Here is a 24,885-nt window from a genome sequence, read left to right on the forward strand (position 1 = left end):
CTTTAACTGCCCCAACCCACCTGTCTTTGAGAGTCTAATTTGTTGATGCTTCGGTAGGTAAATGAAGATTATTTTCTACAGTTAGCCTCTTTGTCATTTTCATTTCAGCATTTTTAATAAAGTAATCATTGGTGAAGTTACATTCAGATAAAGCTCTGTGTTTTACTTTGGATTAAAGACATGGCATCTGTTCACATACCTGTATGCCAGGAAAACCTCTATCACCTTTTCTACTGCCATCACCCTTTTCACCTTTATTACCATTCAATCCTGGTTCACCCTAAGGAGAAAGCAGAATTAGTTCCAACGATTTATCACAGATGCCATGGCATTGGACTTTTGGAAGCCTCACTAATGGCATGGCTATATGGTTTGTCCACCTCGGAGATATAAAAACTGAAACGGTGCAATGCTGCTCCAATAGTAGAACCAAAGCTCATTTAAAGGGTGAAAGGTAAAGCCATGAAATAAATGCTTTGATAAGTCTTTGGCTGGCCCATTACAGAGCTGTTGCTCATTCCATGCAATGGGAGGTGTTCCAGGCTTACAGAGGGTGCAATTAGCTGGAAACCAACAGATGTCACAGTGTGAATAGATTAGATTAGATTAGATTACTTACAGTGTGGAAACAGGCCCTTCGGCCCAACAAGTCCACACCGCCCCGCCGAAGCGCAACCCACCCATACCCCTACATTTACCCCTTACCTAACACTACGGGCAATTTAGCATGGCCAATTCACCTGACCTGCAGATCTTTGGACTGTGGGAGGAAACCGGAGCACCCGGAGGAAACCCACGCAGACACGGGGAGAACGTGCAAACTCCACACAGTTAGTCTCCTGAGGCGGGAAATGAACCCGGGTCTCTGGCGCTGTGAGGCAGCAGTGCTAACCACTGTGCCACCGTGCCACCCGTGTGTTAGGACAAGATATGGAGAAATGTCTTCCCATTCTAAAGGAATTTAAAACAAAGATTAAATTGACAGAAATCTGGTGAGATTCTCGTGCAAATCATACCCCATCCTCCAAGCAACTGTCTTACAGTCATAGAGTCATAGAGATGTACAGCATGGAAACAGACCCTTCGGTCCAACCCGTCCATGCCGATCAGATATCCCAACCCAATCTAGTCCCACCTGCCAGCACCCAGCCCATATCCCTCCAAACCCTTCCTATTTATATACCCATCCAAATGCCTCTTAAATGTTACAATGGTACCAGCCTCCACCACATCCTCTGGCAGCTCATACCATACAAGTACTACCCTCTGTGTGAAAGTGTTGCCCCTTAGGTCTCTTTTATATCTTTCTCCTCTCACTCTAAACCTATGCCCTCCAGTTCTGGACTCCCTGACCCCAAGGAAAAGACTTTGTCTATTTATCCTATCCATGCCCCTCATAATTTTGTAAACTTCTATAAGGTCACCCCTCAGCCTCCGACGCTCCAGGGAAAACAGCCCCAGCCTGTTCAGCCTCTCCCTATAGCTCAGATCCTCCAACCCTGACAACATCCTTGTAAATCTTTTCTGAACCCTTTCAAGTTTCACAACATCTTTCCAATAGGAAAGAGACCAAAACGGCACGCAATATTCCAACAGTGGCCTAACCAATGTCCTGTACAGCTGCAACATGACCTCCCAACTCCTGTACTCAACACTCTGATTAATAAATGAAAGCATACCAAACGCCTTCTCCACTAACCTATCTACCTGCAACTCCACTTTCAAGGAGCTATGAACCTGCACTCCAAGGTCTCTTTGTTCAGCAACACTTCCTAGGACCTTACCATTAAGTGTATAAGTCCTGCTAAGATTTGCTTTCCCAAAATGCAGCACCTCGCATTTATCGGAATTAAACTTCATTTGCCACTTCTCAGCCCATTGGCCCATCTGATCCAGAGCCTGTTGTAATCTGAGGTAACCCTCTTCGCTGTCCACTACACCTCCAATTTTGGTGTCATCTGCAAACTTACTAACTGTACCTCTTATGCTCGCATCCAAATCATTTATGTAAATGACAAAATGTAGAGGACCCAGCACCGATCCTTGTGACACTCCACTGGTCACAGACCTCCAGTCTGAAAAACAACCCTCCACCACCACCCTCTGTCTTCTACCTTTGAGCCAGTTCTGTATCCAAATGGCTAGTTCTCCATGTATTCCATGAGATCTAACCTTGCTAATCAGTCTCCCATGGGGAACCTTGTCGAACGCCTTACTGAAGTCCATATAGATCACATCTACTGCCCTGCCCTCATCAATCTTCTTTGTTACTGCATCAAAAAACTCAATCAAGTTTGTGAGACATGATTTCCCACACACAAAGCCATGTTGACTATCCCTAATCAGACCTTGTCTTTCCAAATATATGTACATCCTGTCCCTCAGGATTCCCTCCAACAACTTGCCCACCACCTACGTCAGGCTCACTGGTCTATAGTTCCCTGGCTTGTCTTTACCGTCCTTCTTAAACAGTGGCACCATGTTTGCCAACCTCCAGTCTTCCGGCACCTCACCTGTGACTATCGATGATACAAATATCTCAGCATGAGGTCCAACAATCACTTCTCCAGCTTCCCACAGAGTTCTCGGGTACAAATGATCAGGTCCTGGGGATTTATCCACCTTGAACCGTTTTAAGACATCCAGCATTTCCTGGACATTTTGCAAGATGTCGCCATCTATTTCCCTACAGTCTATATCTTCCATATCCTTTTCCACAGTAAATACTGATGCAAAATATTCATTTTGTATCTCCCCTATTTTCTGTGGCTCAACACAAAGGCCGCCTTGCTGATCTTTGAGGGGCCTTATTCTCTCCCTAGTTACCCTTTTGTCCTTAATATATTTGTAAAAACCCTTTGGATTCTCCTTAATTGTATTTGCCAAAGCTATCTCATGTCCCCTTTTTTGCCCTCCTGATTTCCCTCTTAAGTATACTCCTACTTCATTTATACTCTTCTAAGGATTCACTCAATCTATCCTGTCTATACCTAACACATGCTTCCTTCTTTTTCTTAACCAAACCCTCAAATTCTTTAGTCCTCCAGCATTCCCTATACCTACCAGTCTGCCCTTTCATCCAAACAGGAATATCCTTTCTCTGGATTCTTGTTATCTCTTTTCTGAAGGCTTCCCATTTTCCAGCCGTCCCTTTACCTGCGAACATCTATGCCCAATCAGCTTTTGAAAGTTCTTGCCTAATACTGTCAAAATTGGCTTTACTTCAATTTAGAACTTCAACTTTTAGATTTGGTCTATCCTTTTCCATTACTATTTTAAAATGAATAGAATTATGGTCGCTGGCCCCAAAGTGCTCCCCCACTGACACCTCAGTCACCTGCCCTGCCTTACTTCCCAAGAGTAGGTCAGGTTTTGCACTTTCTCTAGTAGGTACGTCCACATACTGAATCAGAAAATTGTCTTATACACACTTAAATTCCTCTCCATCTAAACCTTTAACACTATGGCAGTCCCAGTCGATGTTTGGAAAGTTAAAATCCCCTATCATAACTACCCTATTACTCTTACAGATAGCTGAGATCTCCTTACAAGTTTGTTTCTCAATTTCCCTCTGACTATTGGGGGGTCTATAATACAATCCCAATAAGGTGATCTTATTTCTCAGTTCCACCCAAATACCTTCCCTGGATGTATTTCCGGGAATATCTTCCCTCAGCACAGGTGTAACACTATCCCTTATCAATAATGTCACACCCCCTTCTCTCTTGCCTCCCTTTCTATCCTTTCTGTAGCATTTGTATCCTGGAACATTCAGCTGCCAGTCCTGCCCATCCCTGAGCCAGGTTTCCTTAATTGCTATGATATCCCAGTCCCATGTTCCTAACCATGCCCTGAGTTCAACTGCCTTCCCTGTTAGGCCCCTTGCATTGAAATAAATGCAGTTTAATTTATTAGTCCTACCTTGTCCCTGCCTGTCCTGACTGTTTGACTCACTTCTGTTCTCAGCTGTACACGTCTCAGATCGATCTCTTTCCTCACTACCTCCCTGGGTCCCACTCCCCCACTTTACTATTTTGAATCCTCCCAAGCAGTTCTAGCAAATGTCCCTGCCAGTATATTAGTCCCCTTCCAATTTAAGTGCAATCCTTCCTTCTTGTACAGGTCACTTCTACCCCAAAAGAGATTCCAATGATCCAAAAAATGTGAATCCTTCTCCCATACACCAGCTCCTCAGCCATGCATTCATCTGGATTAGTGGTGCTGGAAGAGCACAGCAGTTCAGGCAGCATCCAACGAGCAGTGAAATCGACGTTTCGGGCAAAAGCCCTTCATCAGGAAAGGGCTTTTGCCCGAAACGTCGATTTCACTGCTCGTTGGATGCTGCCTGAACTGCTGTGCTCTTCCAGCACTACTAATCCAGTATTTGGTTTTCAGCATCTGCAGTCATTGTTTTTACCATGCATTCATCTGCTCTATCCTTCTATTCCTGCCCTCACTAGCTCATAGCACTGGGAGTAATCCAGATATCTCTACCCTTGAGGACCTCCTTTTTAAATTTCTGCCTCACTCTCTAATCTCCCTTCAGAGTCTCAATCTTTTCCCTTCCAATGTCGTTGGTTCCAATGTGGACAATGACCTCCTGCTGGCCCCTCTTCCCCTGTGAGACCATTCTGCACCCTCTTGGAGACATCCTTGATCCTGGCATCAGGGAAAGAACACACCATTCTGCTTTTTTTCTGCTGGCCACAGAAATGTCTGTCTGTACCTCTGACTACAGAATCCCCTAACAAAATTGATCTCTTGGCAGCCGACGTACCCCTTGTTGCATTACAGCCAGTCTCAATACCAGAAGCTTGGCTGTTTGTGCTACATTCTCCTGAGAATCCATCACCCCATACATTTTCCAAAACAGCATACCTGTTTGAAATGGGTATATCCACAAAAGACTCCTGCACTAGCTGCCTACCTCTCTTACCCTTCCTGGAGTTAACCCAACTATGTGACTGTATCTGAGACTTCCCCCCTTCCTTTAACTGCCATCCATCACATACTGTTGCTGTTGCAAATTCCTCATCGCTTCTATCTGTCTCTCCAACCGACCCACTCGATCTGATAAGATTAGCATCCAACAGCATTTATGGCAGATATAATCGGCAGTAACCCTTAAACTCTCTTTAAACTGACAAGTACATATCACTGCAAAGGCCATTTTTGCTCCTTCACAATCTACAGACCCAGAATATAACACCGTCTTATTCCTATACAAACACTGCCCCAGGTTAAATTAATAGCTATGGCTTATATTTTAAGTTTAATCAAGAGACTTATCTCCAAAAACATATTCAAGAAAGAATCCTTGTTGAGCCTTCCTAGTTCTATAGTTTCAGAACACATTTATATAAGGACGCTATGTTTCCAGCAAGTTAGAAAAACATCAGTTATACAGCGTACTCCTGGAAATAATGCTATGAAATATAATATTCCTTTAAATGCATACTTTTCTCTCCTGAAGTTGCTGTCTTATACTTTGGGCACTTTGGTGTGTCATCCAGTTGGTCCCATCTGTGTGTGTGCTTGTAGGTTATTTAAACATGGAACCTTAGTCAATTTCCCAGCCCTACAAAATTTTGTAGTAATGGTAGTTGAATTGAATCAGGGACAGAAACCTTACCAGGTTTACCATCTCAACAAAGGCAATTGTTATGTCCAAAGTGCAACTTTAAGTAAGCATTTAGCTCAGCCGTTATGGTGGGTACAGACTTTCCAACACGTAAAGTTCAGCATTATTTTTCACAGAGACAAAAATAAAATTGAGGAAGAGACCTTAATGCTATCTTGTGGAATTTTTAAATGTCTCTTTTTCCTTCTTGGAAGAAATGCGATTTTTGTTTCTGTCACTGAGCAGAAATAGAGCACTTCCTTCAATGTGTGAGACAAAAGATGGTTATGTACTCAGCACATGGATTACTATTTCCTTTTACTTAAAAACTTGGAGGAAATCTATTAGACAAGGGAAAGCTTATTTCACAGCAAAGTGTGATCCCAAAGAAAGCCACAAAGACTGACTTAAAAGGGATCTGAAAGGCAGCTTTTTCACATAGAAAGTGGTTTGTATGTGGAATAAACTGCCAGAGGGAGTAGTATATGCAGGTACAGTTACAACATTTAAAAGTATTTGGAAAGGTTCATGAACAGGAAAGGTTCATGAACAGGAAAGGTTTAGAAGGATATCAGTCAAACGCAGGCACGGGGGACTAGTTTGGGAAACTTGGTCAGCATGTTTCTGTGCTGTATTACTCGATGACTCTATAATATTAGACAATAGACAATAGATGCAGGAGTAGGCATCATTCCTAATCAGTATCCTGTTCCAGCCTTATCTCCATACCCCTTGACTCCACTATCTTTAAGAGCTCTATCCAATTCTTTCTTAAATGAATCCAGAGACTGGGCCTCCACTGCCCTCTGGGGCAGAGCATTCCACACAGCCACCACTCTCTGGGTGAAGTAGTTTCTCCTCATCTCTGTCCTAAATGGTCTACCCCGTATTTTTAAGTTGTGTCCTCTGGTTCGGCATTCCCCCATCAACGGAAATATGTTCCCTCCTGCCAGAGTGTCCAGTCCTTTCATAATCCTATACGTTTCAATCAGATCCTCTCAGTCTTCTAAACTCAAGGGTATACAAGCCCAGTCGCTTCAGTCTTTCCGTGTAAGGCAATCCTGCCATTCCAGGAATTGACCTCGTGAACCTACGCTGCACTCCCTCAATAGCCAGAATGTCTTTCCTCAAATTTGGAGACCAGAACTGTACACAGTACTCCAGGTGTGGTCTCACCAGGGCCCTGTACAGCTGCAGAAGCACCTCTTTGCTTCTATACTCAATCCCTCTTGTTATGAAGGCCAGCATGCTATTAGCCTTCTTCACGACCTGCTGTACCTGCATGCTCGCCTTCATTGACTGGTGGATAAGAACACCCAGATCTCTCTGAACAGCCCCTTTACCTAATTTGATACCATTGAGGTAGTAATCTGCCTTCCTGTTCTTGCCACCAAAGTGGATAACCAGACATTTATCCACATTAAACTGCATCTGCCATGCATCTGCCCACTCACCTAACTTGTCCAGGTCACCCTGTAATCCCCTAACATCCTCATCACATTTCACCCTACCACCTAGCTTTGTGTCATCAGCAAATTTGCTAATGTTATTGCTGATACCATCTTCTATATCATTTACATATATTGTAAAAAGCTGCGGTCCCAGCACGGATCCCTGCAGTACCCCACTGGTCACTGCCTGCCATTCCGAAATTGAATTCAAAGAGTTGATTAAGAGGTGACTTAATGGAAGAAAATCAGATGCAGAGTCAGTGTAGCATGTGAAAGGAAATCCAGAGAATTCACAAAGACGGAGAAGCAAGGGAAGCAAAAGAGATTGTAGTCAGAAGAATTGAGAGGTCAGGAGAGATTTTAGTGCTGAGTCAGTTATGGTCATAGGACATGCTAAATCTCTGCTACTTCACACTTCTAACTCTGTCACTGAAACCTCCACCAAGGCTCATGGTCTACCACACTCACTATTACCTTGGTGTCTCACGCGACCCCCTCAGACCTCTAATCCTGCTTGTCCTCTGCACTTCGTATTCACTGACTCAAGACATCTCACCCCTTTTTCCCCATTCACTCCAGCACTAAACAGCTGTGCCAGCCACATTCATTTCACTCAATCATTCTCTTTGTCTCATGACAGGAGTAAACAATCCACATTTGACTCAAGAGAGCCCAGATGGGTGGGGTTGACAACCAGCTCCTCTCTCACTATGAGGGGGGGGCCCTTGCATTACTAGGAGAAGACTGACCACTCATATAGTGATGCAACCTACATGCCCCAACCAGAAAATAAGCTTTATTGTCAAGTCCTGTACTGCACTCCCATTACCAGCACAATGACTGCATTTTCAAATGCCCAAACTCTACCCCTATTTTGCAACTTACTCCCTCTCGTCTCCTGCAGGCACCAGTGGAATCAGCTCTGAAGAGAGCAGCCCCTTAGTGATGCCTCTATATGCACTTTTGCACTCATCGCCCTGATTCAGACATGCAGCAGTGAATTCCAAGTGGAGGAAATGCATCACCACAATGCACGTAGCTTCCCAGTGGCTCTGGGTTCAGAGAGAGAACATTGCTCATTTCCCTTGAACTCTAGACACACAGCTTAGTGATGCACTGTTCCCCTCTCAAAGCTCATGTGTAACATGCAGGGTATTTGCTACAGGTGAGACACTGACATTGTATGATGCCATTCTCTTCACTGCGTGGTGCTGAGAAACATCAGAGGCTTCAGTCTACACTAAATGACAAGAAAGGAGCAGAATGTTCTCAAAAGGGGACAGGGGCCAAAAGAAGATCATTGTACACAATGAAACCAATGACATAGGAAGGGAAAAGGATGAGATTCTGAAGGGAGAATATCGAAAGTTAGGCAGAAATTTAAAAAGGAGGTCCTCAAGGGTAGTAGTATCTGGAATACTCCTGGTGCTACGAGCTAGCGAGGGTGGGAAGAGGAGGATAGAGCAGATGAATGTGTGGCTGAGGAGCTGGCGTATGGGAGAAGGATTCATATTTTTAGATCACTGGAATCTCTTCTGGGGTAAAAGTGACCTGTACAAGAAGGACTGATTGCACCTGAATTGGAAGGGGACTAATATAATGTCAGGGAGAGTACAACTGCTGGAGCTGCTTGGGAGGATTTAAATGAGCAAGATGGGAGTTCGGGAGTCAGGGAAACAGTGAGGAAAGTGATCAATTTGAGACTAGTACAGTTGGGAAAAGGAGCAAGTCAAACAGTCAGGGCAGGCAGGAACAAAGCAGAGAACAAGGTAGGACTGACTAATTAAACTGCATTTAATTCAATGCAAGATGCCTAACAGGGAAGGCAGATGAACTCACAGCATGGTTAGGAACATGGGACTGGGATATCGTAGCAATTACAGAGATGTGGCTCACGGATGGACAGCACTAGCAGCTTAATGTTCCAGGATACAAATGTGATAGAAAGGATAGAAAGGGGGCAAGAGAGGCAGGGGAGTTGAGTTTTTGATAAGGGATAGCATTACTGCTGTACTTAGTGAGGATATTCCTGGGAATACATCAATGGAAGTTATTTGGGTGGAACTGAGAAATAAGAAAGGGATGATCACCTTAGTGGGATTGTATTATAGACCCCAATTAGTCAGCAGGAAATGGAGAAACAAATTTGTAAGGAGATCTCAGTTACCTGTAAGAATAATAGGGTGGTTATGGTAGGGGACTTTAACTTTCCAAACATAGACTGGGACTGCCATAGTGATAAGGGTTTAGATGGAGAGGAATTTTTTCAGAGTGTACAGGAAATTTTTTTTATTCAGTATGTGGATGTACCTACTAGAGAAGGTGCAAAATTTGACCTACTCTTGGGAAATAAGGCAGGGCAGATGACTGAGGTGTCAGTAAGGGAGCACTTTGAGGCCAGCGACCATAATTGTATGAGTTTTAAAATAGTGATGGAAAAGGATAGACCAGATCTAAAAGCTGAAGATCTAAATTGGAGGAAGGCCAGTTTTGACGGTATTAGGCAAGAACTTTCAAAAGCTGACTGGGGGCAGATGTTCACAGGTGAAAGGACGGCTGGAAAATGGGAAACTTTCAGAAATGAGACAATGAGAGTCCAGAGACAGTATATTCCTGTTAGGATGAAAGGAAAGGCTGGTAGGTATAGGGAATGCTGGATGAATAAAGAAATTGAGGTTTTGGTTAAGAAAAAAAAGGAAGCATGTGTCAATTATAGAGAGGAGAGATCGAATCAATCCTTAGAAAAGAGTATAAAGCAGTAGGAGTATACTTAAGAAGTATACTCAGGCAGGCAAAAAGGGGACATGAGATAGCTGTGGCAAATAAGGTTAAGGAGAATTCAAAGAGTTTTTATAAATATATTAAGGACAAAAGGGTAACTAGGGAGGGAATAGGGCCCCTCAAAGATCTGCAAGGCAGCCTTTGTGTGGAGTTGCAGGAGATGGGGGAGATATTAAATGACTATTTTGATCAGTATTTACTGTGGAGAAGGACATGGAAGATATAGAATGTGAGGAAATAGATGGTGACATTTTGAAAAATGTCCATATTAGAGAAGAGGTGGTGCTGGATGTCTTGAAAAGCATATAGTAGGATAAATCCCCAGGACCTGATCAGGTGTACCCCAGAACTCTGTGGGAAGCTAGAGAAGTGATTGCTAGCCCCCTTTGCTGAGGTATTTGTATCAACAATAGTCACAGGTCAGGTGCCAGAAGACTGGAGGTTGGCTAATGTGGTGCCACTATTTAAGGAAGGTGGTAAGGAAAAGCCAGGGAACTATAGACCAGTGAGCCTCACGTCGGTGGTGGGCAAGTTGTTAGAGGGAATCCTGAGGGACAGGATGTACATATATTTGGGAAGGCAAGGACTGATTAGGGATAGTCAACATGGCTTTGTGCGTGGGAAATCATGTCTCATGAACATGATTGAGTTTTTTGAAGTAGTAACAAAGACGATTGATGAGGGCAGAGCGGTGGATGTGATCTATATAGAGAAAATGAGGACTGCAGATGTTGGAGATTAGAGGCGAGAGTGTGGTGCTGGAAAAGCATAGCAGGTCAGGCAGCATTCAAGGAACAGGAAAAAATCGACATTTGTAGTCATGGGCATCCACATGGGCCTCACTATGCCTGTGTCTTTGTCGGCTACGTGGAACAGTCTACCTACTGCAGTTACAACGGCACCACTCCCCACCTTTTCCTCCATTACACTGATGACTGCATTGGTGCCACCTCGAGTTCCCATGTGGAGGGTGAACAGTTCATCAATTCACCAACACATTCCATCCAGACTTTAAATTCACCTGGAACATCTCTTACACCTCCTTCCCCTTCCTGGACCTCTCCATCTCCATCCACGAGGACCGACTCACTGACATTTTCTATAAACCCACCAACTCCCACAGCTACCTGGACTACACCTCCTCCCACCCTGCCTCCTGTAAAAATGCAACCCACTATTCCCAATTACTCTGCCTCCGCCGCATCTGCTCCCAGGAGGACCAGTTCCACAGGACACACCAAATGACCTCCTTCTTTGAAGACTGCAATTTCCCATCCTCCATGGTTGATAATGCCCTCCAGCATATCTCATCCACTTCCCGCACGCCTGCCTTCCAACTCCATCCCTTCAACTGCAGCAAGGGCAGAACTCCCCTGGTCCTCACCTTCCATCCCACCAACCTCCTTATATATTGCATCATCCGCTGCCATTTCCACCACCTACAAACGGACCCGACCCCCAGGGATATATTTCCCTCCCAACCCTATCCACCTTCTGTAAAGACTGTTCCCTCCACAACTACCTCGTCAGGTCCACCCCCCCCCCACCCCAACAACCCGCATTCCCCTACGGGCACCGTCCCTTACCATCACAGGAATTGCAAAACCTACGCCCACACCACCCCCACCTCTGTCCAAGGCACATCCATCGAAGTTTCACCTGCACTTCCACACATGTCATTTACTGTATCCATTGCTCCCAATGCGTTCTCCTCTACATGGGGGAGACACTTGCAGATCACTTCAAAGAACATCTCTGGGACACCTGAACAAACCAACCAACCCCATCATCCTATGGCCGAACACTTCAACTCCTCCTCCCACTCCGCCGAGTACATGCAGGTCCTGGGATTCCTCCATCGCCACTCCCTTACCACCCAGTGCCTGGAGAAAGAGTGCCTCATCCTCCACCTCAGGACCCTCCAACCCCATGGCATCAATGGTGATTTCACGAGTTTCCTCATTTCCCCACCGCTCACATTATCTCAGTTCTAACCTTCCAGCTCAGCACCACTCTCATGACCTGTCCCACCTGTCAATCTTCCTTCCCACCTATCTGCTCCATCCTCCCCTCTGACCTGTCACCATTACCCCCACCTCCAATGATCTATTGCACTCTCATCTACTGTCCCCCCAACCCTACCCCCCCTCCCATTTATCTCTCCACCTCCGAGGCTCCCAGCCTCATTCCTGATGAAGGGCTTTTGCCTGAAATGTCGATTTTCCTGCTCCTCGGATGTTGCCTGACCAGCTGTACTTTTCCAGCACCACACTCTCGACCATGATCTACGTGGACTTCAGTAAGGCGTCTTACAAGGTTCCTCATGGAGGTCTGGTTAGCAAGGTGAGCTCTCATGGAATACAGAGAGAACTAACCATTTGGATACAGAACTGACTCGAAGATAGAAGACAGAGGGTGGCGGTGGAGGGTTGCTTTTCAGACTGGAGGCCTGTGACCAGTGGAGTGCCACAAGGATCAGTGCTGGGTCCAGTACATTTCATCATTTATATAAATGATTTGGATGTGAGCATAAGAGGTATAGTTAGTAAGTTTGCAGATGACACCAAATTGGTGATGTAGTGGACAGTTAAGAAGGTCATCTCAGAGTACAACAGGATCTTGATCAGATGGGCCTATCAGCTGAGAAGTGGCAGATGGAATTTAATTTAGATAAACACGAGGTGCTGCATTTTGGGAAAGCAAATCTTAGTAGGACTTATACACTTAATGGTAAGGTCCTTGGCAGTGTTGCTGAACAAAGAGACCTTGGAGTGCAGGTACATAGCTCCTTGAAAGTAGGGTCACAGGTAGATAGGCTAGTGAAGGCGGCGTTCGGTATGTTTTCCTTTATTGGTCAGAGTAGAGTACAGGAGTTGGGAGGTCATGTTGCGGCTGTACAGGACATTGGTTAGGCCACTTTTGGAATATTGCATGCAATTCTGCTCTACTTCTTATGGGAAGGATGTTGTGATACTTGAAAGGGTTCAGAAAAGATTTACAAGGATGTTGCCAGCGTTGGAGAATTTGTGCTCTAGGGAGAAGCTGAACAGGCTGGGGCGGTTTATCTTGGAGCTTTGGAGGCTGTGGAGTGACCTTGTAGAGGCTTATAAAATCATGAGGGGCACAGATAGGGTAAACAGACAAAAGGCTTTTCCCTGGGGGTGGGGGAGTCCAGAACTTGAGGGCATAGGTTGAGGGCAAAAGGGGAAAGATATAAAAGGGACCTAAGGGTCATATTTTGTCACACAGAGGCTTGTGCATATATGGAATGAGCTGCCAGAGGTAGTGGAGGAGGCTGGTACAATTGCAGCATTTAAAAGGCATTGGATGGGTATATGAATAGGAAGCATTTAGAGCGATATGGGTCAAGTGCTGGCAAATGGGTCTAGATTAGGTTGGGATATCTGGTCAGCGTGGATGAATTGGACTGAAGGGTCTATTTCCATGCTGTACGTCTTTATGACTCTAAGTACTGTTAGCCTAGAAGTTCTGAATGAGGCAAGGTATAAAAAGACAGGGTAGATGTGCAGTGAGCATCTGAGTAGGTGCAAAAAGAGAGCTAGCAAGGAGCTGAAAGATGCATCCTGCTCAGATTCATCAATTTTGCTTCTCATTATCACTCCTTTCTCACCTTCTTTAGTGGGGAGTGATGATTCCATCCCTGACTTTTCTTTTGCTTTTCTTGTCTTCTCTGCAGATAAAGGTCTCTACCAATACTCATAACAAAGCCAGAATTATCTTAACTACACTTTCTGACACCCTGCTTCTGCAAGGACTTCATTAAATTCTCTGTTTTTCAATCTCCATTGCATCTGTTGTGATGATGCCACCTTCCACAGGACAAGTGCTCCTTTTTGCTGAACTGAGGATTCTCCCCATCACCACAGCTGACAGACCACTCAGCCAAGTCTGGCTCATATTTTGCACTTCTGACCCCAGCCCTTCCTCTTCTTCCCAGAACAATGATAGGGCTTCCTGTAGTTCTCACTTCCCACCTCATCCTTTGCCATTTCCACTCCCTCCAGCAGGAGCCATCCCAAAACACATCCTCCCTTCCCATGCAATCAAAGGCTAACACTTGCCCTTTTACCTCCTCCCTCATTTTCCAAGGCCTCAGACAGAGGTGAAGCAGTGATTTACTTGTACTTCTTGTACAGTCTATTGTTCACAATGTGCATTGATGGTCTTTGCATTGATGAGACTAAATATGGACGAGGTGACTGTTTTGCAGAACACATCCATTCTGTCCACATGAATGAACTCTGACCTGACAGTTGCTTACCATTTCAATAAGCCACCTTTCTCTTGTGCATTTCCATCCTAGGCCTGCTGCAGTGCTCCAGAGAAGCCTAACATAAGCTAGACAACAACACCTCAGTTTACAGCCTTCAGGACTTAACATAGAGTTCAACAACTTCAGAGCATGAACAATTCTGGACTTTGATTTCCCTCCACCACCACGTCGTGATCAAACTTCACCTGACGAAGGGGCAATGCTCCAAAAGCTTGTTATTTCAAATAAACCTGTTGGACTATAACCTGGTGTCGCCTGACCTTTGACCTTGTCTACCCCAGTCTCACACAGGCAACTCCACATCATGGAGAAAGTGAGGACTGCAGATGCTGGAGATCAGAGCTGAAAATGTGTTGCTGGAAAAGCGCAGCAGATCAGGCAGCATCCAAGGAGCAGGAGAATCGACGTTTCTGGCATCAGCCCTTCTTCAGGAAAGATGCCTGAAACGTCGATTCTCCTGCTCCTTGGATGCTGCCTGACCTGCTGCGCTTTTCCAGCAACACATTTTTAACTCCACATCATGACCATGTCTTGATGACATAGATCTTGTCTGTTGAGAGTAAACCTATTTGCTGCTGTTCACAGCTATCGTGAACACATACTTTTACATCTCTATCTCTCCTTTACTATCATTAGTCCTCCTTTTATCTTTTGCTCCAGGCATCCTCACCATCAGTTCCTCTTGCTCCTCCTCTTCCTTTAGCAACAGCCTTAAAAAAAAATTTCTAGCCCTTTTCAGTTCCAAAGAAGAATCTTGAAATATTAACTCTGTTTCCACCGCACAGGTGCTGCCAGACCTGTTGCTTTCTCCAGCACTTTCTGGTTTTAATTCCAATGCATGAGATGGGTGTCTTTACTGGTGTACAGAGACCTGGCAGCATCATTGCAATGAAAGATGCAGGTTTGCAAAAGCAAGTCATGCATCCAAAAGGTTTCTGCTGCTCACTAGGGAAGATTTGCATGTCAGCGTTCAAACTGCAGGTGGAAAACTTGATTTTTTATTTATCACTGTTAAGAATCTTGTCTTTCCAATGTTGCCATCTTTTCCCAAATGACTCACCATTGCTCACCTCATTCACGGGCTACATTTTTACTGAGACAAATAAAAGATTGATAAATCAATAAGTAACTCTGTAGTAAATGCAATTGAAACAAGCTTGGAATTTTTTACATTTAAAAAGGTAAATCTGTGTTTGCCTTGCAACATCAAAGTTGATCTCTAAGCCTGCAATGGAGTCAGCGAGCTTGGGAGAATAAACTGTAAACTTCATGAACAGGATGAATTAATCACATGGTTTATGAAAAGTAAACATAGCACTGGTTGAATCATTCAAAGCATGCCACGTTGTCATAGAGATGGTTATTCAGGGTCCGGCTTCTGTTACAAAATTCTTTTGTTTAATTTATCAGCCTGTGTTTGCTATCATAAAGCGGGTATTTCCATTTAGGAATAGACAGATAGCTGTACCTTTGTTTGGCAAAGTCCACTTCCCACCAGATTGAGAGCCACATTGATGATGATTAGCCTTGCAGTGACTGCAATTGACATTATGTGCCTGATGTGAAGGCTTCAGCCAGGTATGGCTCTGAAGAAAAGGATAGCAACTTATATAGTACATTTCCTGACTTCAGAATATTCCAAACTACTTTATACAGAATGTAGTTCTGAAGTACAGTCGCTGTCGTAGTGGAGGAGATGCAGTATACAATTTGGATGAAACAAGGTCCCACATAAAAACAATGAAGTAGGTAACCAGATAATCTGATTGGTCGAGCAGTTAGGAGTGATGCTGTTTCAGGGTCAGTAGATTTGAGATAGGAGAAGTAAAGGTGGACTTGTAGAAGTGAACAAAAAAAAAATTAGAGCTGGAGCTACTGTCAATTTGTATGCTTCACTGGATGTCTTCATAGCTTTTATTTATTGATATCTGACATCTTATTTACGTATCAGGATATACTGTCATATTTAAGAAATGAGAGCTTTCAGATAGACACTCACAGGTGGACCAGAGGACCCAATGTCTCCTTTTTCACCTTTCTGTCCTGGAATTCCTGGGACTCCTGGGATTCCTGATTCTCCTTTAGGCCCAATTATACCCTAAAATATATGAAACACATATCTCAGAAAACACAATACTACAATTGTACGCTCATATATAAACCGCCTCATCTTAACGCATATGCATGTTAAGATGATTGATTGGATTTTCATCCTTGAGGATACAGCAGTCGGGAAAGTTCCCAGTTTTGTGCCCCCTTTTTGGAAGTACAATCTCTGGGGATCCTAATTGATGGGGTGGGGGTGGGTCAGATGCCAGCTAAACCAGAGAAAGGTCATATGCAGCCATGGGATTGGTGCTTGAGGAGACATGCTGTTGTGAAGTCCCACCTCAGTGCTCAGGTCTTTGTCCCAGCTTTACAAAAAAAAAGCCAAGCCCTACAGCTCTCATACACTACTCCATCCAGTCCACCTCATGACCTCCAAACACTTCCTATTACCTATCATTGCCCCTCTACCAAGGCATGGCACCTTCCATCCACCAGACATCCATTGCTTTGCTACAGTGCATGGTGGCTGTTGGACGTGTAAAAGAGGTTAGAGAGCAGGCCACTTTTACTCTATTCCTTCAGTAAGTGGAGCAGGTCACCCATACCAAAGATATTTTCATAAAAATTTTGAGATGTAGGGAGCAAGTATAGTTATCTCAATCCAAATGGTCTGGGACATTATCATCACATATCATATCATCACACATCACCTACACCCTAAATCACATATCATCATATACAGAAAACCGAAAAATACTGACCAAATACTTAACCAGCAACCATCCCAACACACACAAACGAAGCTGTATCAGAACACTATTCCAACGAGCCACCTCACACTGCAGCACAGACGAACTTCGGAAAACAGAGGAGAACCACCTATACAACATATTCAAGAAAAACGGATACTCAAAAAATACAGTTCACAGATTCCTCAAGAACAAATCACAACAAGCAGACCAAACACAGCCAGAAACCCTAACCACCTTACCATACATCAAAGAAGTCTCAGAAATGACAGCCAGACTACTAAGACCCCTCGGAATCCTAGTAGCACACAAACCCACCAACACTCTCAAACAAAAACTAACAAACTTAACAGACCCAGTACAACCCATGGACAAAACCAACGTCATCTACAAAATCCTATGCAAGGACTGCCACAAGTACTACGTAGGACAAACAGGGAGAAAGTTAGCCACCAGGATACACGAACACCAGCTAGCCACAAAAAGACACGACCCTCTCTCCCTCGTAGCCCTACACACGGAGGAAAAAAAACCCACCATTTCGACTGGAACAACACATCTATCCTGGGGCAGGCTAAGCAAAGACATGCCAGAGAATGTCTAGAGGCCTGGCACTCCAACCACACCACCATAAACAAACACATAGATCTAGATACCATCTATCAACCCCTCAGAAAATGAACAGGAAATGACATCACCACAAACCCCAGGAACCCCATCCAGGACAAACATATAAATAGAAAGCAGGAGACAACAGCTTTGCTTCACTTGGAGGTCGCCACTGATGATGTTACCTAGCCAGGTAATGAAACATCTGGATATCAAACCTACAGCTCAGCGAGCAAACTTACACCCTATATTATCATCACACTGGCATGTCTACAATGGTTAGATGATGGTGTGTCTATGCGATAATGTTGCCAACTCCAGTTAGAGTTATTCCTTCAACTGCCCTGTTCTCACATTTATTACCTGCCTCCTAGCCTTGTTGAATGACACTTTCTTGTTCTAATTTGGAAAATAAATGGACATGTCATTATCCATTTGGATGGTCCTTGCCCATGAGTCAAACACGTTCTACATTTTCATACCTTTTATCAAAGTTCGGCTGGGAAGGCTCGTTGGCAGATTTCTTGTCCGGATGGCCCCTCAGTGACCTCTGAAGGACTACTCATGGTCAGTGACCCACCATCGCTGATATTCAACTTGTCAGCTTTGCCAACAGCTTCGTGGGTAGGGGCCCAGATTCACAGGCACTTAGTCTGGTTGAGGGTCTCAGTATTGGGGAGATGTGTGCTCCATAGGAAATAATTCCCTGTTTCTGATCCTGACACTTTGTTCTGCAACCACCATTCCAATCACATACTATTCTGATAGATTTCTATCAGCGATGTCTACTGAAGGCCACAGATTGTGGTGGTGCTCCTGATGCCGGTGTTGGAGTAGCTGGCAACTCCCAGAGGTGAGACCTCTATCTCTATTGGGGGTTCAATCTGACAGGAGACCCAATGCTGCCCAGGCCAAACTTAATCATCTTGGAATAGCATCATTACCCTTCGAGAGAATCACAATGCAGGAGTCCTGCCAGTTCTCCAGCCAGTGGATGGGGCTCCCCTCACTCATATTAAATTCTGGTCTCCTTAGGGCCAACAATTAATAACTTCATATTTTAAAACTAACAACACAGGTAATAAGTGATAATTAAAGGATCAGTTTATTTCCAAAATTAATTGCAATTATTAAAGCAATTGTTGTTGGATGAGGGTAGATATTGATTATCTATTTGACTTACTTCTTTGGAAATGTTGCTGGAAAAACACAATCAAAAATCACAATAGAAAATAAAAGGTTTGCAGACTGGATAGTTAATGACAATGATAAATGGTTAAAATAACTGGATGAATATGACATGCACACTCATGTATTGGTGTTTATTTAAAGGAAACAGTAAGAGCTTTAATATCAAAGTATATCATCAATATCATTGAATATTTTCTGTCAAACAGCATAAGTTTTTTTTAGAAATCAAATACTGTACACTTGCTGAGTCTACTAACCATGGATATCTGAGGATTGGCCAATAACAGCAAATGTTTGCGCTACTTTGCTTAAATTAAACCTAGATTTCCAATGTATAACTGCTGCTGAGCTGCAACTTTGCAAATGATTGAAATTTTAGAGTTTTATAAATTGAACCAGTTTCTTTAAGACATTTACTTAAAAAAAAGGCTGTTCTAGTATTAGAGGAACATAACACAAGAAAGTATTCTGATCTGAATCGTAATAAACAATTTGATTTTTGTTGGGATGTTTGCATAGTGGATCAAATCAAAAGGAGAAGCTGGATAAAAAGATACCACATGCATCTATTTTAAAAAGACCTCAGTTTTCTAAGTAGCACTCTCACCCTGGAGTATAATGGCAGACACTTTTGGTAGTGCTGAATAGAGATCACAATAATAAAGCTGTTACGACTGCATGCTTAAAAAGCAAGTTAAAAAAGACCTGGGAGTCAATAAGATGTTTTGAATATAAGTATGTAAGTTAGCTTGCTGAGCTTGAAGGCTTGTTTTCAGATATTTCGTCACCATACTCGGTAACATTATCAGGGAGTCTCTGGTGAAAAGCTCATCGAGCTAACTTATATACTTATCATCAGCCTGAGCTACAAATCTTCTCAAAAATCGTTAATATCTGTTAAAAATTTTAAGAAGTTTTCAATCCTGGTTTCAGTTCAACACATAATGAGATGTTGTTATTATTTTGTATCAGCTTAGGGATTAGTAGTGCTTATTAATTGCAAATTAATTAATACAATAAATACAGACAATAAAAGATGGCAGGGCAGGTGATGTGTTGCAACTACAAAATGTGACAGTTCCTGGACAACAGTATGATCCAGGGCAAACATCGTTGGTAAGTGAATGTAGCTCAAGGAGCCTCAGCTCAGAGTTTATGAGCTATAGCCTAAGCTGCAGACATCTAATGCAACAGAGCACAGAAAAACTATCTGGATACTTTCTCCCCCCCCATTCTTTAGGGGCATATTCTTTAGGAAAGCATCTTTTGATTTTGTCAGGGCTAGAGGGTCTGACTGTGAATGAGATGGCTATAGAGACCCAGGAGATGGAGGAGCCTCAGCCTTTGCAGTTGCAGAACATTTTTGAGGTTCCTGCAGTCTGCCTATATGAAAGCAATGGCTGCAAAATGGATGAGAAAACTGAAAATGGCACTATGGTACAGCAAGCCATTGAAGCGGGAGAATTAATAGGAGTGTAGTGGTAGTAGGGTTTAGTATAGTAGTCAGGGGCATGGATACAGAGATAGAGTGCAAACTATAATGTTGTCTGGCTAGTGTCAAGATTCAGGATATCTGACATGAATTCAGATATGAGCTAAAATGAATTGGAAAAACTATTTTAGAGGGATAGGTCATTGGAGATACAATGGAAGGTATTTTTGGAAATATGTCAGAACACTCAAAGATACATTCCAATGTGAAAGAAAGATTTTAAAGGGAAGACACATTGTCCATGACTAAATGAAGACATTAAAGTAAGCATCAAATTTAAAGAAAAGATGTATAATTCTGCAAAGATGAATGGCAGGTCACAAGACAAAGAACAGAAAGGATAGTTAAAAGATTAATAAGAAAGGGAAAGTTATTTAGAGGAAGTAACAAGCAACATGGACAAAGGGGAACTGGTGAATGCACTTAGATTTTTAGAAGGCATTTGAGAAGCTAATATCAAGGCCTACTAGAAAAAATAAGAATGCATGGCATTGGGTTAACATATTAGCATGATTATAAGATTGGTTGGTCAATAGAATGTAGAGTGATTGCAAAATGTGTCATTTTTGGATTGTCAGATGTGATGACTGGCGTACCACAGACCTGTGTAGGTCTCGCAATTATTAACAATTTATACCAGTAACTTGGAAGAAGGCAGTGAATACATGGGTAGGTAGGAAAGTAAGTTATGAAGATGTCCATAAGGAGGCTACATAGGGATGTAGTGAAGTCAATTCAGTGGGCAAACCTTTGGCAAGTGGAACATGTGGGAAAATGTGCAAGTATATTATCTAAATAGAGAGCCATTGCAGAATACTGAGGTACAGAATGACCTGTGTGCCTGAGTACAGTATGAATCATAAAAAGTTAGCATGTAGGTAGAAAGAGTGATTAGGAAGGCAAATGGAGTGTTGTTCTTCATTTCAAGTGGAAAAGAACATAACAGTACGGATATTTTGCTTCAGTAGCAAAGAGCATTGGTGAGGCCACATTGGGGATAGTGTGTACAGTATTGGTCTGCTTACTTAAGCAAGGATGTAAATTTAGAAGTGGTTCAGAGAAGGTACACTCACTTGCTACCTGGGGTGGGGAGATTATCTTATGAGGAAAGGTTGAACAGACTGGGCCTCTTTCCATAAGAGTTTAGAAGAAAGAAAGATGATCTTATTGAGACATAAAAGATCCCAAGGGGACCTAATAGGATGGATGCTGCCAGAATATTTCTCCTTATGGGAGAGGCTAGATCAATGGCACATACTTTAGTGATCAGGGGTCTTCCATTTCAGACTGGAATGAGGAGGATTTTTCTTCTCTCAGAAAATTGTGAATCCTTGGTACTAGGTGGGGCAGGAGCAGGCTGAGACAATGGGTCGGCCGGGGCAGTCAGGTTTGTGAATTTTGGGCAGGAGGTAGAAATGGGCGGTGCGGGGTTGTGGGACTATGAGGTTGGAGGCGGTGGATGGGAGATCCCCTGAGGTGATGAGGTTATGAATGGTCTGGGAGATGGTGGTTTGGTGGTGGGAGGTGGGGTCATGGTCAAGGGGGCAGTAGGAGGAGGTGTCCGCGAGCTGGCGTTTAGCCTCAGCGGTGTAAAGGTCGGTGCGCCAAACTACTACCGCGCCTCCCTTGTCTGCTGGTTTGATAGTGAGATTGGGATTGGAACGGAGGGAGTGGAGGGCTGCACGTTCAGAGGGTGAGAGGTTGGAGTGGGTGAGAGGGGTGGAGAAGTTGAGGTGGTTAATGTCGTGGCGGCAGTTGGCTATGAAGTGATCGAGGGCGGGTAAGAGGCCAGCACTGGGTGTCCAGGTGGATGGGGTGTGTTGGAGGCGGGAGAAGGGGTCGTAAGAGGCTGGGCGAGAATCTTGGTTGAAGAAGTAGGCACGGAGGCGAAGGCGGCGGAAGAATTGTTCGATGTCACGCCGCGTGTTGAACTTGTTAATCAGAGAGCGTAGGGGAATGAAGGTGAGGCGGTCCTGTCCCCCTTAGTCCAAGAACTCCCCACCAATGTTCGGGACACCACCCATGCCCTCCAGCTCCTCCATGATTTTCGCTTCCCCCGTCCCCAACGCCTTATCTTCACCATGGACATCCAGTCCCTGTACACCTCCATCCTCCATCACGAAGCACTCAAAGCCCTCCGCTTCTTCCTTTCCCGCCGACCCAACCAGTACCCTTCCACTGACACCCTCCTTCGACAGACTGAACTAGTCCAGACTGAACAACTTCTCTTTCCAATCCTCCCACTTCCTCCAAACCAAAGGAGTAGCCATGGGCATCCGCATGGGCCCCAGCTATGCCTGCCTCTTCGTAGGATATGTGGAACAGTCCATCTTCCGGAGCTACACTGGCACCACCCCCCACCTTTTCCTCCGCTACATTGATGACTGTATCGGCGCTGCCTCGTGCTCCCACAAGGATATTGAACAGTTCATCCACTTTACCAACACCTTCCACCCCGACCTCAAATTCACCTAAACCGTCTCAGACTCCTCCCTCCCCTTCCTAGACCTTTCCATTTCTATCTCGGGCGACCGAATCAACACCGACATTTACTATAAACCGACCGACTCCCACAGCTACCTAGACTACACCTCCTCCCACCCTGCCCCCTGTAAAAACACCATCCCATATTCCCACTTCCTTCGTCTCCGCCGCATCTGCTCCCAGGAGGACCAGTTCCAAAACCGTACAACCCAGATGGCCTCCTTCTTCAAGGATCGCAATTTTCCCTCAGACGTGGTCGACAATGTCCTCCACCGCATCTCTTCCACTTCCCGCTCCTCCGTCCTTGAGCCCCGCCCCTCCAACTGCCACCAGGACAGAACCCCACTGGTCCTCACCTACCACCCCACCAACCTCCATGTACAGCGTATCATCCGCCATCATTTCCGCCACCTCCAAACGGACCCCACCACCAGAGATATATTTCCCTTCCCTCCCCTATCAGCATTCCGAAAAGACCACTCCTTCCGTGACTCCGTCGTCAGGTCCACACCCCCCACCAACCCAACCTCCACTCCTGGCACCTTCCCCTGCAACCGCAAGAAATGCAAAACTTGCACCCACACCTCCCCCCTTACTTCCCTCCAAGGCCCCAAGGCATACTTCCATATTCGCCACAAATTCACCTGCACCTCCACACACATCATTTATTGCATCCGCTACACCTGATGTGGCCTCCTCTATATTGGGGAGACAGGTCGCCTTCTTGCGGAACGCTTCAGAGAACACCTCTGGGACACCCGGACCAAACAACCCAACCATCCCGTAGCTCAACACTTCAACTCCCCCTCCCACTCCACCAAGGACATACAGGTCCTTGGACTCCTCCATCGCCAGACCATAGCAACACGACGGTTGGAGGAAGAGCGCCTCATCTTCCGCCTAGGAACCCTCCAACCACAAGGGATGAACTCAGATTTCTCCAGTTTCCTTATTTCCCCTCCCCCACCTTGTCTCAGTCAAATCCCTCGAACTCAGCAACACCTTCCTAACCTGAAATCTTCTTCCTGACCTCTCCGCCCCACCCCACTCCGGCCTATCACCCTCACCTTGACCTCCTTCCACCTATCGCATTTCCAACGCCCCTCCCCCAAGTACCTCCTCCCTACCTTTTATCTTAGCCTGCTGGACATACTTTCCTCATTCCTGAAGAAGGGCTTATGCCCAAAACGTCGATTCTCCTGTTCCTTGGATGCTGCCTGACCTGCTGCGCTTTTCCAGCAACACATTTTCAGCACTAATCCCCCCACCCCTAAGAGTGTGGTGGAAGATGGGTCATTAATTATGTTTAAAGTGGAAGTAAATAGATTCTTGACAAACAAGGGGTTAGTAGTTTTCAGTGGTACCTGAGAATGTGGAGTTGGGTCACAATTAGACCAGCTATGATCATGTTAAATGGTGGAGTAAGCAAGAGTGGCAAATGGCTGACTCCAGCTCCTAATTCCAATGTTGGTATTTCCTTTCACACACTCTTATTCATATTTACTGTGAAAACACTACCTGTAGAGCCTGTTGAATTTTTCCATCGTAGTCTATTATCTCTGTTGTTCCTGGTTCACCTTTTTGACCCTTCATACAAGTTGATAATAAATACACAAAGTATTAGTTAAATGGCATGAGAAATTCAGTTCAAAAGACTTTCAGTACAAACATGATCAAGGTAGCTTCTAAACTCCCGATACACCCAAGAGATAGTGTTCATCCCATGCTTCTCTCAATGCATTTTGTGGCCCCTCACCTTCCTTCATACCAGTAATACACCCAGAACACAAAATAAATCTGAAACTTTTCAAATACTGTGGACACCAGTTAAATAGTAAAAAGCATTATATGTATTTATCCATGAAGTGCCAGGAAAATCAATAGATAATCATGCCATGAAACTGCATAGGTACCAATCACCTCACTGTGTTCTACATGCTATTGGCAGGGAGGCTGGTTTGTAACTTTATTAACTCAACTATACTGTCCTTCAGGATTCACCTCAAAAGAATATTGTTGTAGAAAAATATTTGAGCACATTGTCTGAAAAATAACAGCATTAGCAGATTCAATGATAACAGCTGCAAGGATATTGTATAAATACTTCAAAGGAAAAAAAAAGTACAAACCTATGAGAAAGATCAGTAGACTAGGGCTATTGGGAA

At 44.3% G+C, this 24,885-nt stretch overlaps 1 protein-coding gene across 1 annotated transcript in view; it reads right to left on the bottom strand.

Annotated features, from left to right (window-relative positions):
- LOC140491788 (uncharacterized) overlaps positions 1–24,885 on the bottom strand; it is a 220,685-nt gene that overhangs the window by 41,078 nt on the left and 154,722 nt on the right. Inside the window, exons 11-13 of the mRNA XM_072590190.1 lie at positions 24,239–24,307; positions 16,146–16,244; positions 200–280 (exon numbers count right to left, since the gene is read on the bottom strand). Of these exons, the coding sequence (XP_072446291.1) occupies positions 200–280; positions 16,146–16,244; positions 24,239–24,307 (249 nt within the window). The remainder of the gene's footprint in view (positions 1–199; positions 281–16,145; positions 16,245–24,238; positions 24,308–24,885) is intronic.

The sequence above is a fragment of the Chiloscyllium punctatum genome, chromosome 20 (assembly GCF_047496795.1).
Source record: "Chiloscyllium punctatum isolate Juve2018m chromosome 20, sChiPun1.3, whole genome shotgun sequence".
Taxonomy (NCBI): domain Eukaryota; kingdom Metazoa; phylum Chordata; class Chondrichthyes; order Orectolobiformes; family Hemiscylliidae; genus Chiloscyllium; species Chiloscyllium punctatum.